The sequence below is a fragment of the Prenolepis imparis genome, unplaced genomic scaffold (assembly GCF_030444845.1).
Source record: "Prenolepis imparis isolate NDT839.2.m4 unplaced genomic scaffold, iyPreImpa1.0 SCAF_1, whole genome shotgun sequence".
NCBI lineage: Eukaryota > Metazoa > Arthropoda > Insecta > Hymenoptera > Formicidae > Prenolepis > Prenolepis imparis.
The window spans coordinates 26,158,484-26,171,091 of NW_028141159.1; the positions used below are offsets into that span (position 1 = coordinate 26,158,484).

General features: G+C 45.8%; 2 protein-coding genes across 2 annotated transcripts; both read left to right on the forward strand.

Moving 5' to 3' along the window:
• Window positions 1-5,235: 5,235 nt before the first annotated feature.
• On the forward strand, window positions 5,236-6,612 carry LOC145938551 (uncharacterized). Its single transcript, XM_083042270.1, has one exon. The coding sequence runs from the start codon at window positions 5,236-5,238 to the stop codon at window positions 6,610-6,612; it is 1,377 nt and encodes a 458-aa protein (XP_082898396.1).
• Window positions 6,613-6,713: 101 nt separating this feature from the next.
• LOC145938561 (uncharacterized) lies at window positions 6,714-8,972 on the forward strand. The gene is made up of 2 exons (XM_083042283.1): window positions 6,714-7,366; window positions 7,424-8,972. Exons 1-2 carry the CDS (start codon window positions 6,714-6,716, stop codon window positions 8,970-8,972), a joined length of 2,202 nt encoding a protein of 733 aa, XP_082898409.1.
• The last annotated feature ends 3,636 nt before the right edge of the window (window positions 8,973-12,608 follow it).

Here is a 12,608-nt window from a genome sequence, read left to right on the forward strand (position 1 = left end):
GGACCGAAACGTTTAGGTTTAATAAATTTGTTATTCCAACAAGTTTGTTTTTAGTATTTGCGTACCTACACCCTACGCGTGGCTCCATATAGCCTTCTTCTGAATTTGTAATTTATCAATGCTGGGAGCCTACATTGTTGACTTATACTTTAACATTGTATTTGTAGAATTACTTTGTCTTCGATTTAATGAAATTGTCCGTATAATTCTGCTAAAACGTACACATTAATTTTATAAAACAAAAATTATTATCAATAATAAATAAAATTGTTCTTACCTTAATCAAAACATTTACTTTTATCCGCTCTGTACCCTCACTCCTCCTGTACTTACTGCAAATGTAGAACATTGCATCGTAGATTATAGTTCGACTCTCAAACTTATCATTTCCGGTTACAAAGCAAACGAGTAGCACGGAGAGCGCCGGGTATATAAGCTCATCAGCAGCGGTGCACCGGAAAAACGTTGGTGCGAGCACACCTCAGCGGAAACGCTTACTCGCGTCGCATCCGCGGCAACGAATCGGCTGAACGAGCCGCGGTGCTCTTCGCTCGTACGCGTGTAGGAAAACGCTGACGCGAGCATGCGACCGCCGCGGATGGGCCCTGAAACACTGGAATAAGCTTATAACTAAGCTAAACCAACGCTTTAATATTTTTAAAACAGTTATGCGTCACGCGTGTACATTTTTACACACTCACACACACACGCGCGCGCGCATACATATACACTTTCACGTAATTGTTACTAAGTCGTATATGTTAACTTTTCATTTATGAAGTCGTGAGTAGTACTTAAATTAATCATTTCGTGAAATGGACGTACGGTGGAAACATCCGTCGATCGTCGATCGTCTGCGGACCTACAGGCTGTAGGAAAACGATTTTCGTGAAAACTTTTCTTAGGTATTTATCTGACATGACCGATGTTCGATTCGAAAGAATTTTATTTTATTACGCCGAATGGCAAGATGCGTATCAACGACTACAATGCGAAACGAGTGAAAGTAACGAAGAAGAAAAAAACGGAGTACGTAAGAACGAATACGGTAATACTTTGCTAAAAACGAAGAAAAATATAATTGAATTTCACGAGGGGTTACCGCGTCCGGAAGATTATTCCAATGATCCACTGACTCCAAAATTGGCAATAATCGACGATCTTATGAGAGAATCATCATGCGATGCTATCGTAGATCTGTTTACCAAAGGAAGTCATCATAAGAATCTCAGTGTTAAAATCTTTTCCATCAGGGACGCGGACAACGTGACATATCTCTCAACGCGAATTACATTGTAGTTTTTAAAAATCCGCGTGATCGTGCTCAAATTCGTCACCTCTCGCGTCAAGTATATCCCGACAATCCGAAATTTCTGGAAGAAGCATACTACGATGCTACCTCGCGGCCCCACGGATATTTATTGCTCGATCTGAAACAATCGACTCCAGACGAATATCGATTTCACACGTGCATCTTTCCAGATGATAAGTTGCATTACACCTACATCCCGCGTAGAACGAGAAGTAGAGGTGGGGGGATATAAAGGCGGTAATTGCACACTCAACTTGTCAGTCTCGCTATTTTGTCATAATGGTAACACGAAGAAGGAATATCAATGAGACGTCGATGACGTCAAAGAATTCTTCCGACAGCGCAATAAAGATCGCAAAACGCTCCATCGGCGAGAGAAACGCTTGTCTTTTAAAAACTTTGTGTTACTTGAATAAAAATCAAAGAGCATTATTTTTACATACCGCCGACAATAATCTCATTAAGTGTATTCAAGAGTGCGTTTTTAACACGTTCAAGGGTAACGTACCGCTCGGGAGTAAAGAAAAGAAACGTTTGGCAAAACATAAAGCAATCCTACATCGCGTCGCCGTAAAACACAGTAATTTAAAGACTAAAAGAAAGCTATTGATACAACGGGGTGGATTCTTGCCGTATCTAATCGGTCCTATACTCGATGCTATATTATCACAAATTATCGGTGAGTGATAAAAAAGAAAAATACAACTTCATATATTTTTTTCTCCGGAAGAAAGTAATAATTATAAAGGAAAATAAAAGAGAGAGGAATAACTTGTACGTTAATCATTATGAATAATGGAAAAGGCTAAAAAAATGGTTTTGATTTCTACGGAAAATTTCGAAAGAATGCAACGAATGCATCATCGTCAACAACCGGAAATATCATCTATTGCTTCGAAAGATAAAAATATAGAGATATCAGATGGGAATAATGTTAATGATAACTCCGTACGGACACCTGGAACTCCTTTATCGCGTCTCGACACGGAGATGTGGAGTATTCTCAATCACGCGACTCCTACCGACGAAAACGAAAGATGGAAATTGTATAAGGAAGTACTTCAGCGTTATCTTCACTTTGTTCGGGTAGCGAAAAGACGCTTACGCAATGATTCGCGCAACGATACGTGTGGAAACGACGACGCTAATAATGCCGACGATGACGAAGGCGAAGACGACAAAGATGTCGTGATGTCCTTGGATGACGAACTCGCGGAAATGCGAACTTCAATTAGCAGCGACGGAAGTAGTTTCGGAAAGAAACGTGTACAATCTGCGGAAAAGATCCAGGAAATACTCAGCAGCGTGCCGCAAACTTATCGTTCCAAAGCACACGTATTATTGAAATATTTGTTAGATATTCCACCATCTAAGATTAGCTGGGATAGACACGGACTCGTAACTATAGACGGCGAAGTTGTAGAGGGGTCGAATATTGCCGATCTTATAAACGACGCGATACGAGAGAGAAAAACGGTGAAAGCAACCGGGAGAAGTCAGTTTGCGCGATTACTGCGTGACATAGGTACGCCTTCCAATCTCATAGGAAATCGCGATTTGTTGACTACGTTTGCACACAGATCACTACGTATTAAAAATACGTTGCCGAGCGGAAGCTCCACTCCGAAAACTCCGCTCGTGCATTCAAAGTCATACAGACGAAAATTAGACGAAACCGAAGGAGACACGATGTTTTTATCCATCACCGACGACAGTGACGATAATAATACATTAACGAGTAACAGAGATTCTTCGGTTAAGAAAAAGAAGGGTTTATTTCGTTGGAGCAAACTCGAATAATGGAACTCGAAAAATGTTATTACGTACCCTCGCATTACGCCGGCTATTCCGCGACGGAGAATTTATCTCGAGCTGCTAAACCAAATTTTACGCGTAACGATGTCGTCGAATGGCTTAAATCGCAAGATGCGTACACACTACATCGACAAGTAAGACGAAAATTTCCGCGTTTACATTATAACGTGACAAATATCGACGATTTATGGGAAGCAGATTTGATTGATCTTCGTAATCTCAAAGGGTGTTTACGACAACTAATCGGATCTCTGATCGGACCGAGCAGTGGTACTCAATCGGTTCATGTCAAAAAATCCCCTAGACTAATCGCATCATGTTTGCGCTGTCTCAGCAATAATTGGATTAAGAGCTAGCATAAGTAATAGGTACGTACCTCATTACTATTTTAAACTACTATTCTAAATTTTAATAATAGTTTTATTTTCTCTAAAATATTTATTAATAAAAGAAGTATGTATACTGATAGAAAATACATTTTACTGATAGAATTATGGAAAGAAACGAATAATTATTTATAACTCATTGTGTTCAGTATCGAGCTATTATAATTCATAATTAGAATTAAAACTCCGAGATACAAGACACACTCAATAAGCGCGCGGCTGCGGGACCCCCGGCACCCCGCGCCTTCGCCAAACGCGCCGCTTACCGCGTATGCGAGTCGCTTCCCTTGATCGAGAGCGATGCGAGCCGCGGTCGTTCGAGAGGAGACAAAATAACAACACAAGACAATAGAAAACTTATACTGTTCCTTCGACCTTTTTCCAAATCACAATATTCTACAAAGATCTCGAAGGTTCTAGAAAACAGACGTTTTAAAACCATCTCTCAGGCGACCGTCGAACACACAATCTCAGTAGCTCGCACTGTAGAAGGATTGTCGAGTCTCGTCAAAAAACTTCGAATAAAATCGCCGTTAACAGATCGCTCGTCTGTAGCGAGACCATTACTATTCCGGTGCTCGCGGATTGTAATCACGTTCCCAATCAAAGCGTAATCATTGTAAATATCCGTTATTGTTAATTCTTTTGAAAATATATGGTTTTACTTGAAAGGTAAAGGGTTTGCCCGTGTTCGTATCACTTCCGGTTCTTTCTTGCACATTAAAAAGTGGTCCTTCGAGCCAGATTTATCCGCAACCAGCGTGCTTGCGTTGTGAAAGTTGTCGTGAACCTCCTCAGAGCTTCTGAGTGCATCTACCTGAAACGACAGTGGAAATGGATCCGGATGTGAAAACGATCGTGTCGGCTGCCACCGTACTGTATGGCAAAATCGCGCGCACGCATGAGAATCTTATGAAGCTCGGTTCCGCGAAGATCACCTTGGGAGCAGTCGAGGCGCGGATACAAAACCTTGACAAACAATGGTCCAAATTCGACGCTCACAACGATGAGCTAGCTGATCACTTGGATCAACTCGCGAGTGACGTGTACTTACAAGAAGACATACCAGCTCTCGGCGAGGAGGCATACCTACTAAACAAAGGTATGTTACTTGATCTAAAGCGCGCCCTCCAAGCGAAGGAGCTTGGCGCCTCCTCGTCACCGTCATCGGAGACACCCACGTCGGCATCGCGCACTACGCTCCCACGTATCCAGCTGCCAATCTTCACGGAAAAATACGAGGATTGGCCTTTCGAGATCTTTTCCAATCGCTCATCGGTCGAGACAAGACCACGAAACCTGTGGAGAAATTACACTATTTGAAAAGCTGCGTTAAAGGTGAAGCAGATCTCCTAATACGGAACTTTACCACCACGGAGGCGAACTACGATCGGGCCTGGTAGACCTTGAGCGCGTTTTACGAAAACAAGCGCCTATTAATACGCGCCTAATTAGCGAACTTCCTCGCACTGCCGAAGATGAAAAACGAATCCGCCGTCGAGATGAGGAAAATATTTTATGGCATTAAAACCACTAAGCTCGCTTGAGAGCATCCGTCGGCCCGTGAACAGCAGTGAAGACTTGTTCGTATATATCGCCGTAGAGCTTCTCGATGCACGCTCTCGTCGCGAGTGGGAAAACTTAATTAGCGATTCAAGCGACCCCCCGACGTACGCGTCATTAGAGCAATTCCTCGAACGGAGATTGCACACATTAGAATCGATGCTCCCCGCAAAAGTGGACAGTAAAGCAGCGAGTAAAGCCGGGAACGGAAACGGTAGTGCGAAGTCGACTCGAAATCATCACGCTCGTAAACAGGAAGCAACAAGGGAGACCGCGCGCGGTCGTTGCACGCTTTGTCAGGCCGATCACTTTATTATGTTTTGTGATGATTACAAAAGGAAACCGGCCGCGGAGCGAAGGCAACATGTTTCGGAAAATAATATGTGCTTCAATTGCCTCGGACGGCATAAAATCGCGGAGTGTTCGTCCAAAAAGAATTGCACGGCGTGCGGCGGCCGTCATCACACCTCGCTTCACGACGCGTTCCGCGAAACCGAGAGCGCGAAGACGTCGCACGTAACCCAGCGTCTGTCTGCTAAACCATTGAGAGTGCTTCTCGCGACCGCGCGTGTTCGCCTAGCCGATCGCCACGGCCGCTGGCACATCGCTTGCGCGCTGATCGACCAAGGCTCGGAATCGTCGATCGTCTCCGAACGGCTCGCGCAGCGACTAAAATTGACGCGAATTACCACCTCCGTCGCTATCTTCGGAGTCGGAGGTCACAAAACGGGTGTCGCGAAAGGGCGGGTTTCGCTCGTCTTTCAAACAAGGAGCGGAGGACCCTCGATGTCGGTCAACGCGCTCGTGCTTCCAAAGCTCACCGTCTACGCGGGAGGCGTCGACAACGGAACAAGTTCCTGGCCGCATCTTCGGGATCTCGAGCTCGCTGATCCCGACTATTGCGGAACGGACCCAATCGACGTGCTCCTGGGAGCAGACGTGTACGCCGCCATCCTCGGTCGGGGACTTCGAAAAGGAAACCCTCAGGAACCCGTTGCCCAGCTGACAACTCTCGGTTGGATATTGTCCGGCGTTATCGGCGAGACGTCCGCTGGACACCACGTAAGCAGTCTTCAATGCCGCACTGAAGAGGGTCTCGTAACCTTAGTGCGTCAATTTTGGGAGATGGAGGAGATCAAACCATCAGCGAGACCCCTCTCCAAGACGGAGCTCGAATGTGAAGAGCATTTCCGTCGCACGCATTCACGGGCTTCCGACGGGCGCTATACAGTGCGTCTTCCTACGATCGACCCGTTGCCAGAGCTCTCCGAAACGAAGAAAGCTGCCGTCCGAGCCCTGAAACACATGGAGCGAAAATTTGAGCAGGATGCAATTTTCCGGACGATGTACACCGATTTCATGCATCAGTATGAGGAGCTAGGACACATGACGCTCGTCACACCCAACTCGCGAGACTCGCTTCAACGAGCTTGCTACCTACCTCACCATGGAGTCCTACGAGAGGTCAGCGCGTCGACAAAGCTGCGCGTCGTCTTCAACGGATCAAGTTCTCTAATCCGACGGGAGAAAATCTAAATAAGTTCTTGCACATCGGGCCGAACTTGCTACCGGCCTTGGCGGACATCTTACTTCAGTGGTGACAGCATCGGTACGTCTTCGCGACGGACATCGAGAAGATGTACCGCCAGACCACGGTACACCTTGAAGACCGTAGCCTACAAAAAATAATATGGAGAGAGACTTCAAGCGGAGAACTTAAGGAGTTCCTTTTAAATACCGTGACTTACGGGTTGTCCTGTGCTCCATTTCTGGCGATCCGTACACTCCGGCAGCTTGCCGACGACGAGGGCGGGGATCTTCCCCAAGGCGCCTCTGTCTTAAGGAAGGACGTCTACATGGACGATATCCTGACGGGCGCAGCCACCCTTACTGAAGCCAAAGAGATCCAGCGTAAACTTGTTCGTATATGTACGGCGGGCGGCTTCCCGTTTAAAAAGTGGTCGGCGAACCACAACGCAATCCTGGAAGAATTGCCGGCCGAAGACTGCCTGCAACGAGAACCGCGAGGTTGGCAGCCGGGACAGAGCTATTCCACACTGGGCTTGCAGTGGCAACCCTGTGACGATCTGTTCGCCTTCACTACACGACACCTCGAGCTAACGACGATCTCAAAGCGAATGGTGCTATCATTGACGGCGAAGCTCTTTGATCCTCTTGGCTGGTTATCCCCGACAACGGTTTTGGCGAAAATTTACATTCAGTCGACCTGGCTGCTAGGAATCGACTGGGATACGCCCCTCCCCGCCGACGACGTACGACGATGGCAGAAGTTCCAGGAGGAAGTCCCCTGCCTTGAGAACCTTCGTGTCCCCCGGTGATTGGGCAGTGGACCGGATGCCGATCGCCTGGAGATTCACGGATTCGCCGATGCGTCAGTTCGCGCTTACGCTGCTGTCGTCTACCTGAGGACTAAAAGAGACGGTCAAATCGACATAAAGTTAGTGGCGGCGAAAACTAAAGTCGCGCCGCTAAAGCAGATATCCCTGCCTCGGCTATTCGCCGCTACGCTACTGACAAGGTTGGTAGCTCACCTGCAGCCTCTTATCGGTGCTTCAAGGACGCCCCTCCATCTATGGTCGGATTCCACGGTGACGCTGGGATGGATCCGAGGACATCCCGCCTCCTGGGGAACCTACGTGGCCAACCGAGTCAGCGAGATCCAGACGACTCTACCGGAAGCTGCGTGGCATCATGTTCCGGGCCGCGAGAACCCAGCTGACTGTGCGTCCCGAGGGCTCCCTCCAAACGAGCTGGTCAGTCATCAGCTTTGGTGGCACGGCCCGCCCTGGCTACGCGAGGAAGCGGGACCTTGGGCTGTCTTCAGCGAGGGCGACACCGAGGTTGAACTGCCCGAACGACGCATCCGCAATCACGCCGCAACAATCACCAACGCCAACGAGGACGAGGAATCTGAACTGCTGCTCCGATATTCCTCTCTGCAACAACTCTTCAGGATCAGCGCCTGGTGCAGACGTTGGATCCAAGGACGCGGCATCAAAAGAACTGCCGTCTCCAACGGCCTAGTACTGGAGGCCTCCGAGATCAATGAGGCCAGACTCGGTTGGATTCGAAGAATCCAAGCTACTAATTATAAAGAAGAAATTAAGACCCTGAGGAAACAAAGAGCGCTGCTGGCGCGCAGCACACTCATCAAACTCAACTCATACCTGGACGAAAAAGGCCTCCTCCGGGTTGATGGACGACTCCGGTACGCTCGCTTGGCAGCCGATCTCGCCCACCCGATCATACTGCCAAGCGCGTCCAGGCTGACCCAGCTGGTCATCGATGCACACCATAGGAGGATGCTCCATGGTGGCACGCAACTGACACTATGTTCTATCCGCCAGGAGTATTGGCTCCCACGAGGACGCGCACTTGTCAAAAGCTACATCCACCGCTGCTTGACGTGCCTGCGATGGCGGGCGGCGACTCCGCAGCCTCCTATGGGGGACCTTCCAGCTCCAAGAGTAACGCCCAGCCGCCCGTTCTTGAATACGGGCATTGACTACGCCGGCCCGGTGTGGCTCCGTAGCAGCAAAGGTCGAGGTCACAAAGCGACTAAGGCCTTTATCACTGTCTTTATCTGCTTAAGTTCCAGGGCAGTCCACCTTGACGTCGCCTCCGACTACTCCGCTGACGCCTTCTTAGCAGTACTACGGCGGTTTGTCGCTCGTCGTGGGTTGTGTCGGGCTCTGTACAGCGACTGCGGCACAAACTTTATCGGGGCGGACAATCAGCTGCGTGCCTTGTTCTCCGCCGCTAGCCGTGAGGGGCAACACATCGCGAAACACGTCGCCGAGGACCGCATCCTGTGGCATTTCAACTCGCCGGCCGCCCCGCACTTCGGGGGCATTTGGGAAGCAGCCGTGAAGTGACGCCACCCTCACTTATGAGGAGATGGCTGCTCTCCCAGATCGAGGCGTGTCTGAATTCGCGCCCACTCCAGGCTCTCTCGGATGACCCTGAGGATGTTGCTGCCTTAACGCCCGGACACTTCCTGATCGGCTCGGCTCTCACCGCCGTTCCCGAGCCGTCCTTCGCCGAGGAACTGACATCGCGCCTCTCCCGCTGGCAGTTGCTCCAGCAAATGAGGGACCATTTCTGGGACCGATGGGCTCGAGAATATTTAAACACCCTGGCTCACCGGCCGAAATGGTCCAAGGGCGACGAGAAAGTCGGCATCGGCCGGCTGTGCCTTCTGCGCAGTGAAACGACGCCCCCCACTAAATGGCCGCTCGCGCGAGTAACGAAAGTCCACCCGGGAGCAGATGGACACGTCCGTGTCGTTGATATCCGGACCGCGACATCCACTCTCACGCGTCCAGTAAACAAACTCTTCCTTGCTGTACCGAGGCGAAAAACGACAATTAAAGGAAAAAATTCCCTTTTTTTTCTTCCTTTTTCCTCCCCGTTTCTTACCTTCGTTACTGTACGCGAATGACCAGTATGGTCAATCACTGAATTACCCGGTCTTTTGAGCAGGCAAAATCAATAGCTACACTATCGCATCGCAATCACATAATCGTGATCTGCATCCGCCGACAAAACCACATTCACACTTATTGTTAGCTGAAATCGATTCGTAGGCTCGCATCTGCGAAGGCGGGCGGAATGTTCAGTATCGAGCTATTATGATTCATAATTAGAATTAAAACTCCGAGATACAAGACACACTCAATAAGCGCGCGGCTGCGGGACCCCCGGCACCTCGCGCCTTCGCCAAACGCGCCGCTTACCGCGCATGCGAGTCGCTTCCCTCGATCGAGAGCGATGCGAGTCGCGATCGTTCGAGAGGAGACAAAATAACAACACAAGACAATAGAAAACTTATACTGTTCCTTCGACCTTTTTCCAAATCACAATATTCTACAAAGATCTCAAAGGTTCTAGAAAACAGACGTTTTAAAACCACCTCTCAGGCGACCGTCGAACACACAATCTCAGTAGCTCGCACTGTAGAAGGATTGTCGGGTCTCGTCAAAAAACTTCGAATAAAATCGCCGTTAACAGATCGCTCGTCTGTAGCGAGACTATTACTATTCCGGTGCTCGCGGATTGTAATCACGTTCCCAATCAAAGCGTAATCATTGTAAATATCCGTTATTGTTAATTCTTTTGAAAATATATGGTTTTACTTGAAAGGTAAAGGGTTTGCCCGTGTTCGTATCACTTCCGGTTCTTTCTTGCACACACTGTATTAAATTAAATGTTAATCAATAATTATATAAAAAAATGAATGAATAATTATTTTATTAATTATGTATGTTAATTAATAATTATTTATATTTTATTTATATATTCTATATTTATTTATATTCTATCATATATTATTTAAATTATTACTGAATATATAGGAAATATATAAGAATGGATATTTCTTTTTTGTGGAATGTTTCTATTAATAACGATGAAGGTGATGATTGGCAAATAGATCCATGTCAGAGAACGACATTTAAAAGAATCAATAACTATTTTGAAAATATTGTTCTTTTATATTCTGTCACAAGTAATGATAACTTTTATATTATTTATTATATATGAATTTTATGAAATAAAATTATTTTATTTAATAAAATTGTAATACTGAATATATGATGAGTGTGTGAGAATCATTTCAAAAATAAATTCAGTACTTAAAATTTGGAAAATTAAGATGAATATATATATTTTATTTGCTCAATGTATATGTCTATATATAACTGAAAAATATTTTTATATTCTTTTTTTTTAGATTTTAAATCACATTTTCGTATCACCAAAAATACTTTTGAACAATTAATTCAAAATTTTGGGCCAGCAATAATTGAAAGACACAATTCGCCTAACTGTGAAAATGTGATTTAAAATCTAAAAAGAAAAAGAATATAAAAATATTTTTATCGATATTCTTATTTGTTGATAATTATCGATGTCCTTAGTAAATTCGTTTGGGTAGAACCATTACGTGACAAAACAGCTACCTGCGTGACAAAAGCCTTTCAGCGTGTACTTTTGAGAAACAAAAAACGTCAACCTGTTTACCTGCAGACGGATAAAGGTAAAGAATTTATAGCCCAGCCTGTACAGAAATTTTTAAAAGAAAAAGACATTTGTTTTTGCGTAGCCCGTAATCCCGATGTTAAAGCAGCTATAGTGGAGCGATTTAATAGAACGCTCAAGGAACGGATGTGGCGTTATTTTACACATAAAAATACGCGACGCTACATCGATGTTTTACAGGATATCGTTCGCGCTTACAACCATACTCGTCATACCTCTATTAAAATGCAACCCGCAGCCGTTACACGAGAAAATGCTCGTATCGCGTGTGAAAATATAAATCGACGATGGAAGGACAACAACGAGAAGAAGAAAAAGAATTGCGACGCTAAACAAAAGGCTAAATATAACGTGGCCGAACTCGTGCGTGTCAGTAGGGCAAAAGTAGTGTTTGAGAAAGGATACGAGGCAAAGTGGAGCGAAGAAATATTTCGAATTCACCGCGTTCTCGAATGGGAGTTCTCGAGAAAACCCCGCGTATACGAACTAAGCGATTTAACAGGCGAGGATATAGACGGAATTTTTTACGAACAAGAATTAACTCTGGTCAATAAAGATTTACAAGAGGAAGAATTTTTCGTCGATCGGGTAATAAAGAGCAGTGGACGCGGTAACAATAAACAAATATTAGTTAGTTGGCAAGGATATCTCTCTAAATTCGACTCTTGGATTCCCGCTTCGAGTTTAAGATCTTTGAGTCAAAATGAAGGGAGAAGAATTTTACATGATTCTTCCGAGCAATAGTAGAATGCGTTACTTTCCGGAAAATACAACCACATGTTTCACCACTGAATTACCCCAGCGTATAGAATTACACGGACGTTGGGAAGTGGCGCTCACGGAGATTCAGTTTCCGTGTAGTTTTTTACATATACAGGATAATAAAGGATTAATCAGATTCATCGATATTAACGAACGCGATAAGACGGGTAAGGTTATGAAATCTCAGGTACCTGCGAGTATTTACTCAAGTATGCGCGATATTATCGCGTGTGTGAATCACGCTGCTAAATCTGTCGATTCGCATATTGTTTGACATTTCATCATCTTCATGGGAGGTAAAGTTTTCATGAAACTTGACTGCGAAGAAAAAAATTGTAGTATGACGAATTATGTAAATTTTTCCGACAAACTTCGCCGCATACTCGGCTTTGATATGCACATCAAGCGTAGAGATCTTGTTCAACTCGATAGTGGGCCCGCTGTACCATCTCCGCTGCCCACGTGGTTTTATAATGAAATCGGTATCGAAATGCACAATAACAACGAAAAGCTCGTTAAAATCGAAAGTAGTTCCGTTATACCCGACGTTTTACCATCATGGGTTTATGATGAAGAGTTGCATTCTCTGCTATTTTACGAGCTCACGCACTCGCGTATGTTAATAGGTGACGAACCAGGTAGTTTGTCGCGAGGTATTCCCGAGCTCTTTGTCTATTGCGACATTTGCGAACCTTATATTTCCGGCGATG